The 20,998-nt window shown below is 43.8% G+C and overlaps 2 protein-coding genes across 4 annotated transcripts in view; one reads left to right on the top strand and one right to left on the bottom strand.

Annotated features, from left to right (window-relative positions):
* Positions 1-196: 196 nt before the first annotated feature.
* PSMC2 (proteasome 26S subunit, ATPase 2) lies at positions 197-8,843 on the top strand. Its single transcript, XM_054271630.1, has 12 exons — positions 197-327; positions 2,376-2,413; positions 3,558-3,639; positions 4,509-4,608; positions 4,915-5,046; positions 5,682-5,754; positions 5,885-5,980; positions 6,239-6,403; positions 6,912-6,999; positions 7,628-7,830; positions 8,364-8,460; positions 8,557-8,843. The coding sequence occupies exons 1-12, from the start codon at positions 258-260 to the stop codon at positions 8,712-8,714; spliced, it is 1,302 nt and encodes a 433-aa protein (XP_054127605.1). The 5' UTR covers positions 197-257; the 3' UTR covers positions 8,715-8,843.
* Positions 5,960-20,998, bottom strand: part of SLC26A5 (solute carrier family 26 member 5) — a 38,982-nt gene continuing 23,943 nt past the window's right edge. For 2 of the 3 annotated variants that reach the window (XM_054271601.1, XM_054271609.1), the window contains exons 12-20: positions 20,621-20,698; positions 19,105-19,200; positions 18,236-18,342; positions 16,998-17,067; positions 15,520-15,612; positions 14,496-14,606; positions 13,422-13,628; positions 13,103-13,157; positions 10,414-12,573 (exon numbers count right to left, since the gene is read on the bottom strand). In XM_054271601.1, the coding sequence (XP_054127576.1) occupies positions 12,431-12,573; positions 13,103-13,157; positions 13,422-13,628; positions 14,496-14,606; positions 15,520-15,612; positions 16,998-17,067; positions 18,236-18,342; positions 19,105-19,200; positions 20,621-20,698 (960 nt within the window). In that variant the 3' untranslated portion in view covers positions 10,414-12,430. Of the gene's footprint in view, positions 6,043-10,413; positions 12,574-13,102; positions 13,158-13,421; positions 13,629-14,495; positions 14,607-15,519; positions 15,613-16,997; positions 17,068-18,235; positions 18,343-19,104; positions 19,201-20,620; positions 20,699-20,998 lie in introns of those variants that run through there. The other variant, XM_054271618.1, reaches the window with a different exon arrangement.

The raw sequence follows: 20,998 nt of genomic DNA on the forward strand, positions 1-20,998 counted from the left end.
GGCCGGCCCTGCCCGGGTCCCGCGGGCCTCGCCGCGTCCCCGCCGCCCCCGCAGCGCCCCCGCGGCCGGAGCGGCTCCCGCGGGGCGGTACCGGCGGCGCTGCCTCGGGCCGAGGGGTGAACAGGCGGCGCCGCGCGGAACTCCCGGCGGCGGCCGCGGCGCCGGGGGGAAGGAGTTGGCCGCGCGCGGGCCGCGGTGCACCCTGGTTTGTGTTCCGGGCGGAAGCGGTGCTGTGCTGCGTAAGGCGGGCGGGCGCGATGCCGGATTACCTGGGAGCCGACCAGAGGAAAACCAAGGAGGAGGAGAAGGAGGACAAACCCATCCGCGGTGAGGGCCCACGGACGGCGAGGACGCTCTCCGAGCAGCGCCCGGGGCGGGAGTGGGGCGGCGCCGCCGGCGGCCATGTCCGTGCCAGGAGCGGCGGGGCTGGAGGAGCGGTGGGGGGAAAGGGACTAAAAAGGATTAAAAAATGTCTGCAATGTGCGGTTTGGCGCTCCGGGAGTGCTCCCCATCCCGACCCGCAGCCCGGGCCCGGGCGGTGCCGCGGCTGGCGGGGAAGGAAGCGCAGCTTGCCGGGCCTCACGGGGACCGGGCTGTGAGGGCTGAGCTGGGCCGAGACTCACGGGGACCGGGCTGTGAGGGCTGAGCTGGGCCGAGACTCACGGGGACCGGGCTGTGAGGGCTGAGCGGGGCCGGGGCTCACGGGGACCGGGCTGTGAGGGCTGAGCGGGGCCGGCCCGGCTCTCGGGGCTGCCCCTGCCCGGCCCAGGGTGCGGAGCGAGCACCGCCTGGAGCTGCCCGGAGGAGGAATGGACCATCCGCCTTTTAAGTCTTGTTCTTTTACAAAAGCTTTCTAAAATGTCGAATTTCCTTATCGCGATAGGAAAAATGCCTTTTGTGGTTTAATAGTTATTTCCAGACTTTACATGCCCAGCAAAACGTGATACGGTAATGTTACGCCTCCTTGGAGGAGGCTGTGGTGAGGTGAGGGCCGATCTCTTTTGCCGTGCCCGCAGGGAGAGAAATTGAGAAAATGGCTTAAAGGTGAGAAGGGAGACTCACATTAGATATTAGAAAAAAAAAAATTCGCAGTTCGGGTGGTCAGGCACCGTGATAGATTTCCCAGGGAGGTGGAGTCACCATCCCTGCAGGAGTTCCGGATCGTCTGGATCTGTCGCTGGGTGATGTGCTGTCGGGGTCACAGGGGCAGGGCTGGGCTGATGGTTGGCCTTGATGATCATGATGGTCCATTGGCCTTGATGATCATGAAAGTCTCTCCCAGCCTTGATGATTCCGTGAAAGTTTCTTTCTCTTGCCGGGGGGAGCGCCCCAGAGCTGCCCTGTGCTGCCGCTGTCGTTCGGAGTCCCGGCAAGCAGGAGAGGGAAGGGGGCCGAGGTTTCCGAGGATACTGGCACCGTGTGAAAGTTGCCTGGTTGCCCCTCATGTTTTAAGTTATTGTGGCTTTTTATTTCGTGTTAGTAAATATTTAATAAAGCATCTGGAAGCACAAGCAGTGCAAAACGTAATTAGTGATGGACTTTGAACCGTTCCCATTCAAGAAAGATTTCTAAATTATAGCAACAGAGTGTTCAGCAGCTATAAAAAACAATCAATGGGGTGCTACAAATAGTCAGGAAAGAAGTACAGATCAACATAGAAGATCTTCAGAATGCTGTATAACACATGCTGCTCCCAGATCACCACAGAATAATGAGGTTGGAGGAGACCTCTGAGCTCATGGAGTCCAACCTGTGCCCTAACACCTCAACTAGACCATAGCACCAAGTGCCACATCCACCAATTCTGTGTGGTTTGGGCTCCATCTGTCTCAAAAAGAGTGGAATTAGACAGGAGAGGAAACAGGGATGGGAAAGGTATTGAAAGTCTGTTAAATGGCAAGTGATGTGAGTGGTGTGGCAGAGTGGCACTAGCAGAGGAATATTTTTCTTAGTTAATGGAGAAGGGTCACTGGAGCTACCTCTGTGCAGAGACATCTCTAGTGGGGAGTGGTGCCAGTTTTTCATTGATGCTTTCTTGAACATCTAGAAACAAAAAGTTGAAAAGATGAAGTTGTGATATCTTCAGTCCCTCTTTTGAACAGTCACAGGCTGGGAGACTCTGAGAGAAGCAGAGTTGAAGTGGCTTGCTTGCTGTGACTCTGAGTGCTGCAGGTGTTTGGACTGATAGAGTAGCTGGAGACCCTGGTTCATTTTTCTTGTATATCTGATGTATTTTTGTTCCACTTTGTTTCAGTGAAAAGTGGAAACTCAAAAGAATCTCTCCAAAATCCATGTTTTGATCCTTTAGAGGCAGAATTAACACTGCTGGCTTTGTTTTCAGAACTGGAAACTAAGTCTCTCTTGTCTTGTTTCAGCTCTTGATGAAGGAGATATTGCCTTGCTGAAAACATATGTAAGTAGCACACAGCTGTGGGGGTGTGAAAGGCACAGAGCAGTTCTGGGGGGAATAAGTGCAGGAGGGGAGGGGTGGAGAGTGACTCTGCTTCTCCTGGTGCTTTGCTCTCCTGCCAAAATCTTCCCTCCCTTTTCACCTTCCAATGAGACGCAGCCTGCAACACTGAAAATAATCCTGGGTTTGTTAACTTGGAAGTAATTGAGGGTTTGTTTCTCTTGTTTTGTTTTGTATCTCATTGCTGATTGTCACAGGGCTCTAACAGCCAGGGCTTTACTAGAGCTTTTTCACTTTTTCCCACAGTTTTCTTAGTTTATACAAAAAATAATTTTAAGACCACCCCCACTCCTACCACCAAATTGACTTGCTTTTAGCCATCTTGTTAAAAGAACATAATGTTGGGAGGCACTTTTCACAGACACTAAGGCTTAAAATGCCAATCCACCCTTTTCACTGGCAAGTACACTTGGTCTGCAAAAGAACTCTTGAAAGATGAAACTTGCAACTTAGGTATGTTTGGCAGAAATCTGAATTTTGTTGACACCAATACTCCTTTACAAAGCTCTGAAATACAGCAGGTACCCACTGCAGCTTCTTATTTTGTTGCCAGTGGTCTACAAAGGAGATTTTGTACAGCAAATCCAGGTCTGAATTTGCCTGTGTTAGGCAGATCTGGATCAAAAAAAGCATTTTATCACAAGCAAGAATTCTGATTTGCCCCTTGATCCTTCTGCTGGCCTCTGTGGATGATGGAAAGGTTGGGTAAGGCAGTTATAGCACTTGTACAGATGGTTTCAGAAAGTGTGTTCTGAACTCTCTGTATAGATCATTTCACTAAGCATTTTTTAAACTATAGAAGAAATAGTTTGGAAAAGTAAGGCTGAACAGATTTAAAAGAAAAACAAATTATTAAAGTTTACAAACATGGAAAATTTCCACCTTCCCAGCTGTTCAGTTGTGTGTAGCTGCACTTCACTTTTGCAAACAGAAATATTGTTACTGGAGGTTAATTCTGTCATTTTTGGCTGCCATCAATGGTTGGCTGTTACACCAAGACAGTCTGTTGATGGGCAGCACCTCTTGTCACTTTTTCCTAAACATGAGATAATTTGGTTTAGGAAATCTCCCTGCTATTCCTTTCCAGGGCCAGAGCACGTACTCAAGGCAGATCAAGCAAGTAGAAGATGATATTCAACAACTGCTTAAGAAAATCAATGAGCTCACTGGTATGTTTGTGTTGTAGAAAGCTTCCAGTAGAGAAGCCACAGGTACCAAAACAAGTGTTGTAAGAAGTTGATTTCCAACAACTTCTGCATTGATTTTTAGTTGTTATTTTTCTCCAAAGAACACAGTTCTGTATTTGGTAGCATGAGACTTTTGCTTGTTAGGGTGAGTTTTTTTTCAACTGGGCAGGGCTAATCTGTACATCTGATTTTGTAATTTTGTACTTTAACACATTTTTAATCAAAACTGTGGTTTTTATATATAGTGGTGGCATGAAACAAATGCCCCTTTCTGACACCAGATAATGAAGTAGTGATAACAGTAACAATTAATTTGTTTCCTAATTTTTCTTTCACTGGTGTGTGTTTTTTGCTCTGCTGCTAATCCTGCAGTGGCTCTGAGTTGTGCCAAAATTTCTCTTGTAAAATAATCTTGATTCTTTTAAATCCATCATGGAGATGTTACTTGCTACATTCATGTTTTGGAAGATTTGGGGGTTTTTCATCTGTGTGAATCCCTTAGTTTCTGACACTTTGCACTGGAGCTCAGTGAAAACACTCAAGAGTTTCACTCCTTTAGTGAAATGTAGATATCCAGTATCAATGCTCTGTCCTGCAGTAATCATCCCCACTTTGCAAAATTGGCTGGGAGGGTGGCCAGGCTGGGATTTGTGTGTTCAGCTGGCATGGTCACGTAGGCTCGTCCCTTAGGAAACTTGTTTCTTAGGAAATCCATCAAAGATACGTGTGTGTGTTGTTTTGGAGGTCTCTCAAAAAGCTTCCTGCAAGGTTATTTCTGAGTTTTGCTGTGGGAAGGATGGCTGACATCCCAGTTAGATGTTTCCTCCTCAGCTTGTTTGTGCTGCACACAGGAATCAAGGAATCTGACACTGGCCTGGCTCCTCCTGCCCTTTGGGATCTGGCTGCAGATAAACAAACTCTGCAAAGTGAGCAACCATTGCAAGTTGCAAGGTGGGAGCACCCTTACCCTTCCAGTAGAGCTCCATAGTGTTAAAAATCTGATTTATTTGGATTATGTGTGGACTTCTTTAAAAAAATGAAGTCCATGTTGTGCATATTGAAAGTGCTTTTTACCACTGTGATTATGTGTGATGCATTTCATACTTGTACTTACTTGTGCAGTTGTTGTATGAGGCTGTAATGGTGTAATCACAAGTACAGCAGGGATTCTGGTGTATTTGGAAAATGTGACTCTCTTGATGCTCATGCTTAGAAACAGTTTGTGTGCCTGGAGGGTCAGTTGTGTTTGTGTGTTAGGTGCACAAAGATCATCAATGCAGACTCCGAGGATCCCAAGTACATTATCAATGTCAAGCAATTTGCCAAGTTTGTGGTGGATCTCAGTGACCAGGTGGCACCTACTGACATAGAAGAAGGCATGAGAGTTGGGTATGCAAAGTGTTTTTGTTCTTGTGAATCTTCCTGCAGACTGAAGCTTTCTCTGAGTTATCTCATGTTGTAGTTTGACAGGTCAGCAAGCCTTCATTTCCAGTTTTTGCAGTGGTTGAAATTACACCACTGCTGTCTTTCTCTTGGATGACAGTAACTCACCTGCATGCTCTGCTGGAATCTTGTTTTGATGTTATTTTGACAAAAATTGACAAAACCCATGTGTCATTGACAGAAACCTTTCAGTTCAGGCCCCAGCAGTGCCAGCTTTCAGGGAGCCTGTGTAGGACCCTTCTTTGGTACTCTGAGGTTACACTTTAAGCAGCCAGGAAATGTTCACTGAGGATGTAAAACCTGTTACTTTAAGAGTCAGTATTTTGCCAGTTTGCTCTGTGGGATGTTTTGAAATTTAATTTTCAAAATACTTTGGAATTAATTGTTGTGGAAACCTTAAAATTTTCTACAGAAAGAATTCCAGTATCTGGCCTAGCTGACTGTTAACTTTCAGGGCTGGGCTGTCTTGATGCCAGAGAAAAGAACAGCTCAAGAATTCAGCCTCTCGTTTACAGATTTGTTTCTACAAAACACTTTACTTAACCAGTGTTACAATAATAGTCTTTGTGCTTCCTCACCAGGGTGGACAGAAACAAGTACCAAATCCACATCCCCTTGCCTCCAAAGATTGATCCCACAGTCACCATGATGCAAGTGAGAGTTGCCTTTACTTATTTTGACGTGGCTTTATCTTGTAATTGTGATTTTGTTGTGGGCTGTTGAAAGCCTGTGGAGATGTGTTGCACCAGGCTGGTGACTGCTCACTCACCTCTTTGTTGTGCAGGTAGAAGAAAAACCTGATGTCACTTACAGTGATGTTGGTGGCTGTAAAGAGCAGATTGAAAAGCTGAGAGAGGTGGTGGAAACCCCTCTGCTTCATGTAAGTAACCTCCAGATTGAAGCCTCTATTATTTTGGAAGTATTCTGGCCATCTGTGAACATCTGAAAAAGCAAGAAAAGACAATGTTACTGAGTGTAAACAGTTTAATGAAAGGAAGTCAGGTTTTACCATGTGAAATCCAGCCCGGCCTCATTTACCTTGCTCTTCATTAATGATTTCATTGATTTGCATATATGCTTTGATGCACATAGTCTTTAATTTGCACATAACTTTGCCTTCTGGCTCCCTTTGTTACAGCCTGAGAGATTTGTGAACCTGGGAATTGAGCCTCCCAAAGGAGTGCTTTTGTTTGGGCCACCTGGCACAGGCAAAACGCTCTGTGCCCGTGCTGTGGCTAACAGGACTGATGCCTGCTTCATCAGAGTCATTGGATCTGAGCTGGTGCAGAAATACGTGGGGGAGGTAAGAGCAGGTACTTAAAGGAGTCTGGAGGGGTTTGCAGATCTCCCTTGTGGGTACCAGACACCACAGGGGGGGTGAGGGATGGAGGTACTTGGAAGCTGCAGGGGGCAGGAGCTGTCAGACAAATCACTGCAGGTCAGGCAGTGGTGACATGACCTCAGCTTTGCTGTCACTTATGAGAGGGATTTTGCAGTACAGAGTTCAATCTGCAAAGTTCAGGAAGATTCTGGAATTAATATTTTGCTCCCAACTCTGCCACTTGTTTTTCAGTTGGCCCTGAGGTAAATTACTTAATCTGTACTTCTCAGTTTAAGAGCAGTAATTTTTTATCTCCTTTAAAAATTGCTTTAAGCTTTATACTTCTCCCAGTATATATGTGAACAAATAAAAAGAGTTTTCACATTGGAAACTTAGAAGTATTTGGAAGCGTGAAAAGTTTGGTTTTGATAGTTTTCCTTTAATATGCCTAAAATCTCTAACAAGATCTTGATTTTTTTTTTGCTTTCAGGGAGCCCGAATGGTTCGTGAACTCTTTGAAATGGCCAGAACTAAGAAAGCTTGCCTTATATTCTTTGATGAGATTGATGCCATTGGAGGTATGTTTGTAGTAGCTACAGTTCTAATCTCCTGTGAGAGCTTCCAGGTTTTCTTTAGTTCTGTATCTGGATTGCTGCATTTCAAGAAAAGTGCTTGTAAATACTGAGTTAGCAAAACTACTCCCAGCATACCCTGTGTCCAGGAAGCTGTCAGGAAGTGGTTTATATAGCCCAGATGGAAAGCCATTTTTGCACATTTGGGACACTCAGATTATTTGAACTTTAGTGAAGAACCTCTGTATTTTGTTTGCAGAAAAGTATTGTTAACTTAAACCCCCTTCAGCTTCTGGAGTACACTCAACATCTTTGTTACTTCCTGAACATTATTATTTTTCTCAGAAGAGAAGTCCTTTGAAAGTAGAACAGTTCTTACATAGGTAGGGGATAAGGATGATTTTGGTTGAGGGAAGGGCAAAACAAACAAAACCACATGGGTAAATTCCAGCATCTTGGCCAGTTGTTAGGTAGGGAGACAGAGGCCCTTTTGTACTCAGGACCTTTTTAACTCTGCACAATTACTTGTATGCACTTTAAAGTCATTTCCCCAGGTGTCCCACAGTGTTGCAGCCCCTGTGACACTCTGTGTGCATGGCCTGGAGCTGCCTCTCCCCGTGTGTCTCCTGTGCAGGTGCTCGTTTCGATGACGGCGCCGGCGGGGACAACGAGGTGCAGCGCACCATGCTGGAGCTCATCAACCAGCTGGATGGCTTTGACCCCCGGGGCAACATCAAAGTGCTCATGGCCACAAACAGGCCTGACACTCTGGACCCAGCTCTGATGAGGCCTGGCAGGCTGGACAGGAAGATAGAGTTCAGCCTGCCTGATCTTGAGGTGAGAACTCTCTATTTCACTGCCAAGTGTGTTCTGATAGCAGAGTGTTTCTTAAGTTAGGGCATCATTGTCTGGAAGTTTATGAGAATCAGCAAATGCAGCAGTCTTAAATTATGTGAAACTACACGGAAATGTGGGGGATTAAAGATGTGCCAGAAGTTTTTCCACAATGCACAGATTCCATCATGGCCAAGAAGCCAGGGTAGGCAGCTGTAATCACTATGTTCCTGCCTCAACAGAGAAAAAATCCTTTAACCAGATCCAAAATTTACTTCAGAAGCTGGAATGTGGTTGGCTCTTCTGAGAGAGATTTCTTGAGGTACTTCTATAATGAAAGCCCTTTTCAGAGTTATTTTCTTACTTTAGTGTCATGAATACTTAGACATTCCAGACCAGACATGGGAAACCATAGTTGGGCAGCAAATACAAGATGTATTTTCCATTTGCCTGTGCTGTGGAGGCAGCCAGCTGCAGGCTGGAGTCATCACCTCTTTCATGCCATGAACACCTCTGTCCTCCTCCCTTTCCCTCAGGGCCGAACTCACATCTTCAAGATCCACGCTCGTTCCATGAGTGTGGAGAGGGACATCAGGTTTGAGCTGCTGGCTCGGCTGTGTCCCAACAGCACGGGTAAGCTGCGTGTGTTTATTCCTTTACTGGGACAGCTGCGTGTGTGTCCCCTGGCAGTCAGTGCTGAGCTGTTATCCCTGTCTGTCTGTCTCCCAGGCGCTGAGATCCGCAGTGTGTGCACGGAGGCGGGGATGTTCGCTATCCGAGCGCGCCGCAAGATCGCCACCGAGAAGGATTTCCTGGAGGCGGTGAACAAAGTCATCAAATCCTACGCCAAGTTCAGCGCTACCCCCCGCTACATGACCTACAACTGACACCTGGGAAGGCTCTTCCTGTTCCCCCAAAACTTTCTGTGGAACAAAAATCCAAGTGTAGTGATTTGTGTTTTGTTCTTGGAAGTTAGAAATAAATGGAGTGTTCCAAACAGTAGGGGTGTGTTCATTGTGAGTATTCTACTCCAGTGGACTGTTGCTGCTGTTGGGAAAAGATCTTAGTGAGGTTACTGCAGCATGGCTAATTTTAAATCAGATACCAGGGCAATGTCAGACATCCCAAGTTTAGATGTCTGGTCACCATCTACACCCCAAAGCTTGAATTTGAGCCATAGAGTTGCTGGAAGACCCCTGAGTGACTCCAGTGTTTCTGGGTGTGCTGAGAAGTGCTTGTGTGTCCCACGAAAACAGGAGCTGTCATGGGAAGGCACTTGTGATGGTCTGAGTCATTGCCCAGCTAAGGGAAAACACGAAGGGCACATTCTATCCCTCCTTTGGTGAATGCTCTGGTACCATCACAGCTTGTTTTTTTTAAATCTTCAGTGTTTTTTCTATCCCTTTTACTGAGATTCCTTTTTGTGTCTTACAAAATAGTAAATGGGTCAAGGAGGAGGAAGGTGTAATTTCTCAGTGCTGTGGGATGGAAAATTCCTTTTCCCTGCTCCTGCTGTGAAGTTTGATATCAGTCTGGTAGGGAGCACTTTGATACATTGTGTGACTTGTCTGAGATGCTGCTGCTGCTGCACACAGGATGACCGAGACAGGCTCCAGAGCTGAGCAGTGGCTGGAGTTGTTGGCCACACAGGCAGCCCTGAAAGGTTAATCCTCATCTGTCTGACAAGGTCCTGTAGAGCTGGGTGTGCTCAACAAAAAACAACAGCCTTCCATTTTCCTTTTCTTTCCAGTGTTGCATTAAAGTGGTTTCAGGGGAAGAGCTGTAAGAGCTTGAAGAAATACCTGAGGGGAAAAAATGCTTTTGGGAACTGCTTTGTCTTGGAAGTGGGAGAAGTTTTATTGTCAGTTGTATCAAAATGAGACCCATCAATTTATCAAGCTTAAATTATGAAGCCTTCTATTTTTTTTTTAATAGGAAATGTGTGCAATAAGGAGAGTATGCAGCCATGGACTGGGCTAGGGTTCTGGCTGGTGTCAGTATCTTGATATGGAAACCTGGGCAGTCTCAATATTTGTGTGTCATTTCAGGAAGAACGTTTTGGGGAGGGATGCAAGTTTATTGGTGGGACAGAATGTTTCTCATTTTCAGAAAGCAGCACTGACAGCATCTCTGTTTACCAGGAGCAGCACTTGAAATCAAGTGTAGCTTTTATTTGAGAAGGGTAAGTGAAGTACGGAGAGAGAGTTTGGATCTTACCGGGTGTCCTGAATTATCATCAGTGCTTTTGCAAAAAAAGGAGGGGAAAGGAACATGACCCTGATTTTTACAAGGTACCAGCCACATTTAGGCCATCCAGTGCCATCTGCTGTGGTGGGGCTTCAGCAGAGGGGGGAAGCACTCCCCTGTCCCTGCAGACAACTGTGGTTGTTTATTCTGGCACTGACAAGCTAAGATAGGATTTAGATAGGATTTCACTTTTGGATAGTGGTCTGTTAATCAGTGCAGGGAAGAGGAAATAGGTTCCCTTTTTAGGGGCTGGCTCGGGCTGCCAGGGGGAGGCAGTGCTTCAGCTGCTGGCAGCAAAACACAGGAAGAGATGAGCAAAAGCTCATTTTGTTCTATGGATGAGTTACTGGCATTGCTGGGGGGTTGCTGCCAGGAGCACTTGTTCTGCATGGTCTGGGATGTGGGACTTTCTTGGGCAAAGGTTTTCAGTCCAGCATTTCAGCAGCTCCCTGGGAAGTGCATCTGTTTCTGCCACAGTGGGAGATCCAGCTCTAGCTGTGTATCCCTGTGAGGCCTGAAATGGAGAGGGCTTCATTGGGGTTGGAGGAGTGAGGAGCAGGAAGCAGCAGAGCAGGGAACACTGCCTGGAGGTGGAAACCTCTCCTGGCATCAGACACTTGTATCTGGGGCTCTCAGCCTGTCCCTCAGACCGAGTCTCACCAAGACAAAGTGGAAAATTTTGACAAGTGACAACACTTTATTTTGGAACTTGACAGGATTTCAATGTGAACTGAAGAGACTAGAGAGTTAAAAACTGAAGCTGCAACAAGCTGAAAGTAGAAAAATATACTGTATGTAGATACAAAGGCTTGTTGAACTAGTTAACATTATAAAATGTACCAAAAGTTGTTTAAATAAGCACACACAATGTCTTCACATGCATGCACTTCATCCTTGGAACTCCAGCTAAGCAGCAATTTCTGATGCAGAAAGCTTCCCATCCTTATGGGCAGGGGAGTCTGAGGAAATAAAGTATCTTCCCCAACTCCCCTGGTCCCTGGAAACAGTTTACCTGAAGCAAGCCCTAAATGTTTACCTGAAGTAAACCCTAAGTGTAAGAGCCTGAAATAAAACAAGATTATTACATTCTGTGACCAGAGGTGAGGAAGGTGTCTGAATTCCTTATGCACTGGACCTGTGATTTGAGGGTGCTGAGTGAAATGTCACTGATGCCTCACTTGCCCTGTGCTGTCAAAATAACCTACAGAGAAACACTTTTAGTTTTCTGCCTCTGCTGAGCTTCACAGTGACTGCTGTGAGAGAAACAGGAGCATTGAAGATTTCTTTTGCATGATTTCCATGGTTTCCACCTCACACCTGAAGTGAGACAGTACTGCAGTGGCCAGGCTGACAATAGAAAAAGAAATCCCACGCTACTGTTTCTTTTAAAAACCCAAACATGCACCATTTTTGAGTTCTATTGAACTCTATTTTTCAAAGCACTTAAAAGCTGTGGCAGAAGCAGCACTACTGGGAGGAAGATAGGCAACAGAAAAATACCTTTTTTTTTTTTTAACCATTGAGACCTTGCCTAAATTTTCATTCCAGCTTAAGAGACTGCATATAGGGCATCAGTTCTTAACTTAAATAGGCTTCATTCCTGTCTTAAACCAATTTTGTCTTTAAACTCTGAAGATAAATTAAGTTTAGATTAAAATCAGCTGTGTTTCCTAGAAAGCCTAACCAAGTTTTGGCAGTGCAAGTACTGTACTGATAATGGAATAATTAAACAATGAGTTTCTGACTTCAAGTTCACTTAGAGCAGAAATGAAGAATTTGGGTATAGCTGAGACAGGTTAGGTATTTAAAAAAAAATGACAACTCTACCATCCAGGTTTAAAAACAGCAGCAGCTAAATGCCACCAGTGTGAATTCATTAATCCAGCTGGCAGAGTATTATAAATTGTACCAATCTGTTGTATGCAGATGTTGACATCAGGCTTTAAAAGTCATCTAAGAAAGTTACTTAAAGACACTGGTACAGTGTATTGCACTTGCAGAACAGTTACCTCCTGCAAGATCCCACGTGTAGTGAGTTAAAGTGCCCATTTTCTCAACAGGAATAGGAATGTCACCTTGTCCACCAGATTCTGACTGCAGCAAAATACACTGAATTTTCTTTTCTTGCATAATTTTGTGCTTATTTATTATTGGAAGGCTATACCCTGATCAAAGGAAAAAATTCAAGAGCATGAAGGCTTCTGTTTCCTTTTCTACTTTTCCTACAAAAAACAAACACCATCCCATACCCATAGGTGGAAACAGCCTCAGGCTCTCTTCAAACTGTGCAAATTAAATATTCAGAAAGAATCTCCATCAGCATAGACCTGGCTCCCATTCTGCTCAGTGCCACTCTTCAAAGGTCAGAGCCAGCCTGTGCAGCAGACCCATCTTTCATTCGGCAGGCAAGGACAGCATCGTGAACACTGTGAAACAGCAACTCTCTTGTTACACTTTTATCAAAAAAATTCAGTCTTGTCAGCTCATTCATAACAGGGCCTACAAAACAAAACCCAAACATGGCATCAGCACATACACTTAAGTACAAGGATGGAAGACAATGGCATATCAGGAAGATGAGAACTTGTTCTCTTACTTTTTGTTACTAAAAAAATTGAAATAGTCAAGTGCATCACATGCTACTTTTACTCCAAGCAGTGCCTATGCAGACATAGATAGAGGCCTATTCTTGGCAGAAGATGTTACAATCCCAAATATTGGATATTGGAACATTTCAGGTTTTTCTCCTCATTACATTACCACTACAATTTCAAGATACTAAGTTAAGTGTGGCATTCACAACTTGCCAGCTGGAAGAAATGGGAGCAGGATCCCCTCCTCACAAAGCTCATTTCATTGGTGCTCTACTTTCACTGAAGTTAAGGCTCTTGCTTTTCCTCAAATCCAATTTTATGTGAAGTGCTGATACTACTGAGGCACTACTGGCAGCAGGAAATTGGGGAGCAGAGGGAAGGAGTTAAAACACAATCTCTCCCATAAAGCTCACAAAAACAAAAAATCAACTCACCACTACAGCCGGCAATGCAGACATTTATATCAACTTTGTTGTGTTCTTTTATAATCTACAACAGAGTTAAGCTGAAGTTAAATGCAGATAATACATCATCATACACATCACACACAGTTCTGGAAGCCAAATACTGTGAAAGCTGCAGAGAACACATTCCCCAGTATTCAGCTAAAACTTACAAAATTAAACCAGTGATTAGGTGAGATACTGGATTGTATTTGAGCAGGCAGTTATGTCTCATGCTGACAGGCTCCTTATTAGGTATCTGAAAAGTTTTCTGTGGGTTTTTCTGGGGAAAAAAAACCCCCCTACTTACTGATTTTAGTGCTTTTACTCCAACTGAATCCACAAAGTTCACCGGGGTGAAATCCAGGATTAAAGAGTGAATATCTGATTTGGGCTCCACAAAATGTTCATGCTCCTCAGGAGACATGTCATGTACACTAGAATCTGCAAATTTTCCATTCACAGGTAAGTCATCGCTGGCTATCTCATGTTTTACACCTGCTTCTACGTCGTTCGTCTGGGAGAGAAGATGAACAAAGCTTAAAGGCAATCAATGCTTTTTCAATGTAAATCCCTTTGCTCCCCTCACTGGTGGTCTTTAAGCCTTTAAAAGTTGAGAAGCTGCTGGTCATTACAGAAACTGGCTTGACAGGCACACACACTTCCATATCTTGTGTATATCAAGGTTTGTTCTCTCATGCCCGGCCTTTTAATAGTCACACACAAGCAGCTCAAAGCTGTTATCTCAGGACTGAATTACCCTTTTCCTTCAAACACTGACACCTGTTCAACTTTACTGCCACATTTGTACTCCATTTCCTTGCCTTATCCCATCAAGACCTATATATTAAAAATAAAGAACAGCAATTGGGCTCTGAAGTTAGGCCTTTTTTAGGTTTCCCATGGTAAAATCACACACTGTCTCCCGCCATGGTGGTGAATTTATATATGCATAAAAGTACAAGCATGTCCCAAATAACCCTTCTCAGTGTATCTGGGCCCTGCCAGGATTAGCAGAGGGGATGGCACCTTCTTGTTACAGGGGCTGCTAATTAGAATTAATTTTATTCTATATTACTCCTACATTATTATTCCAAGTGTGTGTGGAGGGGCAGAGTCCCTTTGATTTCTGCCAACACCACTGCTGGTGAGACAGCATGACTGTGGAGAGTTTCTGTGCTACCTGAATGCAATCAAGGTCCAACATAATTATCCAATACAGCAGTGAGCCTCTGATCCTTACACTGTTCCTTCAGCCACCTGTCCCCACTGCACAGCACTTCCTCCCTAAGCAGCACACCTTGTACAAAACACAAGAGTGGTAACACCTGAGAGCAGCCTGCAAGCTGATAAAGCAGAGGTAAATATTTACAGAAGAGCTCACCAGCTTCAGCACAGCTTTCTTTCTCTGTTCATTTGCTGCCTTTATCTCCCTGGCATGGCGCTTCTGGGCTTTTTTCCTTGCTTTTAATAAGGCAGCAGGGTCCACTCCAGTCTGTCAGGAGAAGAAAGTATGATCAGAGGAGACTCAGCTTGTTAGGATGGCACTGGAGTATCAATTTGCACTGAATTAATCACTGCCATAAATTTAAACAAGAAGCCTGCATTTTCCAGCTTCCCTTGGTGGGGGTGAGAACAGTGTAAAGAAGGAATCATCTTGGCAAGCACTGTGTTAACAAGATGAGGGAAAGATGCATCTCATTCTTTTCTTGAAATCAGAGAGTGTCGTGTTTCCACCAAATGCTGATTGGAGTGCAGAGAGCAAAGGGGAGAGAGTGCACTTGGGCAATAATCACCAATATCTCTTGCTTTGTGAGGCCAAGTACCACCCACCTGGTTTGCATAAGACTCGCCATGGCAGCTACAGAAAAATGTTTCAGAAGTTAGTCCAGGCACAGTTGTCACCGGGTCAGGGGCTCTGCTGTTGCCACTGCCACCCAGTGACAGCAGGGGTGACACAGGCAGTGAGGCACACCCTGCCTGCAGCTCATCTGCTGCCCATGGGAGGCACTAAATGCCCACAGGATTCCACGTCTTACACCCCAGTAAAGTTGGTTACCTAACAAGGAAACTTTTATTCCCATTTTGTTTTCAGCTCAGCAACTATTTTCCTGTTGAAAAAAAAGGTCTGACCAGTTTGTGTTTGACCAGTTCTGCACCCACCACTTTCCATTCATGAGCAGTCAGTATGAGGCCACACTGTTTATTCCCTCCCACCATGTTGTTGCTTCCTAAGATAATTTGTAGCTGGCTGGAGGATAACCTTCTCATATTGTACAGATCACCAGGGGCTGCAGGCTGAGAAACACTGTGCTAAGGGCTACACTAAAGGAGCTCAAAGACAAGCAAGTTTCAGAAGCCAGTTTGAATTTTTAGGACACAGACATTAAAGAATTTACTTTACTCACCTTTTTTATCAGCGCCCTTGCATATGACTCACTATTAGCAAAATAAAGAGATGTATTAGCTTGAAATATTTTGATGCCAGGATATTCTTTAACCTAAGGAAAATATTGGATGTGAACAGTTAAACAGAATAAAGGCCCCTGTGTAATCACAAGACACATGAACATGCAGCAGTGCAACAGCCAACCCTGGATGGCTCTCAGCATGTGCCAGATAAAGAAGGTTGGCACTGTTGTGAGCAAAGGCAACCAGGAGATCAGAACCTCCCCCTCTCCCAGTGTACTACTGCACACTATCAATGCCTGGTAACATTTCTCCTTCTATATTACACCAAAATGTACAGCCGTAAAAATTAAATATTTGCAGTTCTTTCATGTTGCTATTTGCAGCTGATATTACCATGAGGAAATCATGCACTCCTAGAATTGCTTCCTTTTAGCCTCCCTTTCAACAAGCATAATAACTCATTTCCCTCTTTCTCTCTTTTTCTTTCTTGACTCCCCAGGTACCAAAAAAATGAACCTTTCAAATCTGTGGTTTTATCCAGACCTTCAGACAGGTCTTGATACTCACTTCTCTCCCCTCCTTTAAATGCAGTCATCTCTAACTAAACAGGCTGGACTGTGACATTTTGCATGCAAATGACCTGGCCAGCAGCACAGACCCAGCCTGCCATATGCTGCCAGCCCCACCTTCACCAGGAGGAAATGCTGACTGCATTCAGTGTAACAGAAAGGCAGTCTGCTCTCCTTTGCATGCAGATCTAAATGTGAGCACTCATACTCCTGCTTTGCATCATATTTAAAGCAGAACTATCTTTTTCCATAGGTTTTTACAGACTGGTTCCTCAGTAAAGGGTGATGTAACTTTCATAGCAGCATCTCTGAGAACAGAGCAGGGAGTGCAGAAAATTGTAGCTGTTGTTTGGGAATAAATACAGCATGTTTATATCCACTGCACTGAAAAATGAAATGCTTTCATCAACTTTTGGTTGAACAAAATGGCATTTATGAGAAGCTAAGTGCATGATGAGCAATTGTGCCATTAATCACATATATTTAATGAGCAGGGGATGGGTGGGATGCTGTTTTGAACAGTTTGTGCAATTCTGAAGAACATACAAGTTTGGATCCTGGGTTCCATGGATTCCATGCAGTACTGCCACACAAATAAAGAAGGTGGCCTGGTATGCACTTGTTTACATAGCAGGTTTAGCAGTGCTATTCCTAAACACTGGGACAATGGAACCAGTGTAAAAGTACTTTTGGTCACTGCCTGGTGAAATGTACGTGCAGTACAAAGAGCTTTGAACAAAGCAACTTTTACTACTAAACCCAAATCTGTTTATTTCCTTTCAACACAGGTGAATGCTCAGCAGCCAGCACTGCATGTGCAGTGTGGTAGGACAAAGCAGCAAATTGCCACAGCTGTCTTTGCTCCACTGAATGAAACTCCTCAATGCAGAAGAACCCGTTCCTACCTCTTCATACTCTTCCACATCACAGTAGATGTCAGTGTTAGGAATCTGACCAAGGATTCTGTATTTAGGTCTAGAGAGAAAGGAAACAAGTATTTCTGTATTATCACTTACAAAGTGGAAAAGTGAGTGTTTAACACAGACTGAAACTTATTTTAAATGGTCATTCTGCAGAGCCTGTCTGGTACAGGACTTTCTAAACATGGTTAAATGCAGTGAGCAGTTTATGGCAGAATACAATTAAAAGAAAGTTGTTTCTGTCAGTGCAAAATCAATTTATAAGCTTAGTGCTGAAATGTTATCATTTTCTGAAAAGCACGAGTCAGAACATACAAAAGGACAAAGGAAATTCTCTGTCACCCCAGGACAAGCACCAACTGGTGCAACTCTATTGACTGTCCTGCAAATATGCAAGCTCACACTGACAGCAAACATGCTGCAATTTCGAAGAGCTACTCTGCTCCCAGGACAATGTCTAAGCAGATGAATATTCCCAACTCACAAGAACTGTGACAGCAAAGTACATGACTGTTCTGTTTGCAAGAATAAAACTTTATAGAGATAGCAGAAAAATACTCTTATTTATGCAGAGTGAAAATTTCACAATTTGCTTTCACTCCAGTGCAGACAGAACCAAGACTTTTACACAGTTTCCACCTGTCCCAGACCCTGAGCCCAGAAACCTCACATGCCAGTCCTATCCACACATGCAAGAAATCACTTCACTGTAGACCTGGAAAGCTTCACAATAACAGCTTTGTCACTTTGAATGGGGAGAAGTGACTTGAACACTAGAACAGCCACTGTATTTTACAAATTACAACTTTCCTTTAAAATACCTAAGCATTCATCCTAGGATAACCTGACACAACCTCAGCTTGTCTGTGACAATTAGTGCACACAAAACATGATCATACTGAAACTGGCAGAAAGAAGATTTAAAGTTCTAAACTCTAAGCATTAAAAGAAATAAACAAGAAGATTAACCACTATGTGAAATGAAAAATCTTCTGTTTATTACTGAGAGTACAAGTTCATGCTCTCTAAAAATTTTGTTCTCAGAAAAAGAAAATGTGAACCCTGGATCAGAGCCAAAGGGCATGACCTATATTAGGAAGGAAATTCCATTCAGCATGCAGTTGAAGAGGGTGGGATGGACTTCTGTTTATTTGCATCCCTTAAGCAAACAAAACCACATAGAAGATCAGCAAACATTAATTTTGATAAAGAAGAAATCTGACCTTTGTGTTCTGTAAATAACGGTGATCATTGCAAATGTAACTGCACTAAGCAAACCATAGTCTAGTCCCAGCAAAAGAGAAGCCACAAAAGCTGCCACCCAGATGGCCTAAAACAAAAAAAGGTGTGAATTATTATGCATCCTCTTTCCTGTTAACAACAAAAACAACAGCAGAACCCAACCACAAAATCTATGAATCACTTCTGACCAGGAACAGGCTCTAATGCAACCCGTCATGATGCCAGATGGGAATTGCCTCAACCTTTCAGAAGGGCATAAAAGCTCAAGGCACTCTAACATTTGACAAACTGTCACATATTAATTAATGCCTTAAGTCCTCTTCTCCAAGGATTCTTGTTCTACCATCATCAGACTCCAAAAATCTTAAGATAAAAAAAATATTCAAGGCTTGCAAGTAGCTCTAACTCAGCTCCACCAGCCAGTTCATCCAGGACAGAAATGCCACCAAAATGTTCCCTCCAATACACTCTTAGCTCTGGTCCACTCCAGCCAGGTTTTTGGTTTGTCTTAAAAGATGGCAAATACCTTCACGCGGTTTTCTCTGTTATTCTGTTTTCAAATTCTTCTCAGACAGTCCCACAGCCTTTAGGGCAGTTTCTATAGCAAAACTGCCAGAGCTTTTGCTTTTACCACAACCAAACTACTTCTGACTGAGTTATAAGATTGTTGAGCAACAACAAAAATATTCTTGTCTCCAACAGTACTCCAAGGGTACTTACAGCTCCCTGACTTATGTGCACCTGCAATACAACACTAATTTATAATTCCTTGGTAAGTTTCTACACCATTTTGGGGATAGCAACAAATTTGGTAGAGTAAAATATAAGCACTGAGCTGTGCAATACTCACCAGCTCGATCTTACTGGTTCTCCAGAAGTGCATGACATCTGCAAACTGTTTAAACATTCCCTTCAGGTTCACCATGACAATTGCAGCTAGCACTGTCTAAGAACATTACAAAAATGCAATTTTCAGAAGCAAAATAAACCCAATGCCAAATAAGAACTACAAAGGATCACAAATAACTACTTCTGTGCTTTACAACTGATATAAGTCCACTGAATAGATGTTCTATTCAAAACCCCACAACTTTTCAGGTAGTTCAGTGGACATGTGCTTTTACTGCAGCTGCAGAATGGGCACACCAGTTCAGTTCAGTTTGATTTACTCTTTCCTAGCAAGAGAAATCACATGCTCCTACACTTCATGCTGCTACACTTACAGTGCCTGAAGCAGTAGACTATAATCTCAAATTCATGTTTCTCTACAACATACTGAAACAATTCCTGCAATAGTCATATGGTTGTAACCCAAGGTCCAACTCCTATAACAAGAAACAGGAACTGTGTATCATCCTTTGCATATCACCAGAAACAGATTTTTTTTTAAAGTTAGAAATATACTTTTTCACATAAATATATTTTTATACAAATAAGTATAAACAGCAGCAAACACAACTCATTATGCTGAGCCATTATCCAGCCCCAGCCTTCTACTGGCCAAGCTGTGACTTTCTTTTAACTTTTAAACTTCAACCCAGAATTCCTATGCTGCAATCCAATGTGGCCAGCAGGACCAGGGCAGGGATTGTACCCCTGTACTCGGCACTGGTGAAGCCACATCACAAATCCTCTGTTCAGTTTTGGGCCCCTCACTAAAAGAAGGACATTGAGGGGCTGGAGAGAGTCCAGAGAAGGGAACAGAGCTGGGGAAGGGTCTGGAGCACAAGTCTGATGGGGAGCAGCTGGGGGTGTTCAGCCTGGAGGAAAGGGGGCTCAGAGGAGACGTAATCACTCCCTGTGTCTGAGAGGAGGTTGCGGCCAGGTGAGGATTGGACTCTTCTTGCAAAATAAAATGTGACAGAATGACAGGAAATCCCTCAAGTTGTGCCAGGGGAAGTTTAGATTGGATATGAAGAAAAGTTTCTTCATGGAAGTGTTTGTCAAGAATTGGAACAGGCTACCCAGGAGGTGGTTGAGTCACCATCCCTGGAGACATTTAAGGCAAGTAGATGTGGCACTTAGGGGCATGATTCAGTGCTGAGCTAACAGCTGAACTCAATGATCCTAAAGGGCTTTTCCAACCTAGACAGTTCTAAAGGGGAATTGCTTGAAGGTATTCTTATGTTCTAAAGACAGAGTCCAGGATATCCAATACTAAAAACAACAACAAAAATCATGCTGAATTGTTCAAAACACTATTTATTTCTAGGCTAATTTACAGCAAAAATGCATACAAAATTTAAAGGTTTCTGGATCAAAGCCTAACTGTAGTTTACTAACTCTCCCACAATTTCAAGTTTTAGCAATACTCATGGGCCTCTGTATACAGTCAATGCAATGCCTAATATGCAAAAGTCCCTTACCTGTGGAAGTGGTTCAAAAAGGTATCCAATAGCCACAATCACCAACAGAACCATAACTGCAGAGAGTGCACCTGCAATCTGAACAAAATAAAAGCCAGAGATTATTCAGAAGTGTTCCCAAGGGGAAATATTACTGATTAGCTAACCCTTTGTGCTTTCAACAAGGCTGGTTGTACAAATGACTTTTGATTCCTTCCATTCAGTTCACCCATTTTGCCCATCATGCCACTTTCTATCCTGGCCCAGTCTGGATTTGAAACATGGGAAACTCCAGTTAATTCTTCTGGCTCAGGCAGAGAAATATAGCCACCTAGATAAGCTTCAGACTTGAGTTTTGGAGCTCCAAAGAGTCAACTCCATTTGGCTCAGGATTTGGGT

This window comes from Melozone crissalis, unplaced genomic scaffold (genome assembly GCF_028551555.1).
Source record: "Melozone crissalis strain CALT ecotype California unplaced genomic scaffold, PUWL_Pcris_2 ptg000004l_1, whole genome shotgun sequence".
Classification (NCBI taxonomy): Eukaryota; Metazoa; Chordata; class Aves; order Passeriformes; family Passerellidae; genus Melozone; species Melozone crissalis.

What these genes read in the sequence shown, in the direction of transcription:
- PSMC2 (XM_054271630.1), top strand. Translation starts at nt 258, where the DNA reads ATGCCGGATTACCTGGGAGCCGACCAGAGGAAAACCAAGGAGGAGGAG. An exon ending in GAAGAAGGCATGAGAGTTGG is followed by an intron (nt 5,047 to 5,681) that starts GTATGCAAAGTG and finishes CTTCCTCACCAG; the next exon opens with GGTGGACAGAAACAAGTACC. An exon ending in TCAGCCTGCCTGATCTTGAG is followed by an intron (nt 7,831 to 8,363) that starts GTGAGAACTCTC and finishes CCTTTCCCTCAG; the next exon opens with GGCCGAACTCACATCTTCAA.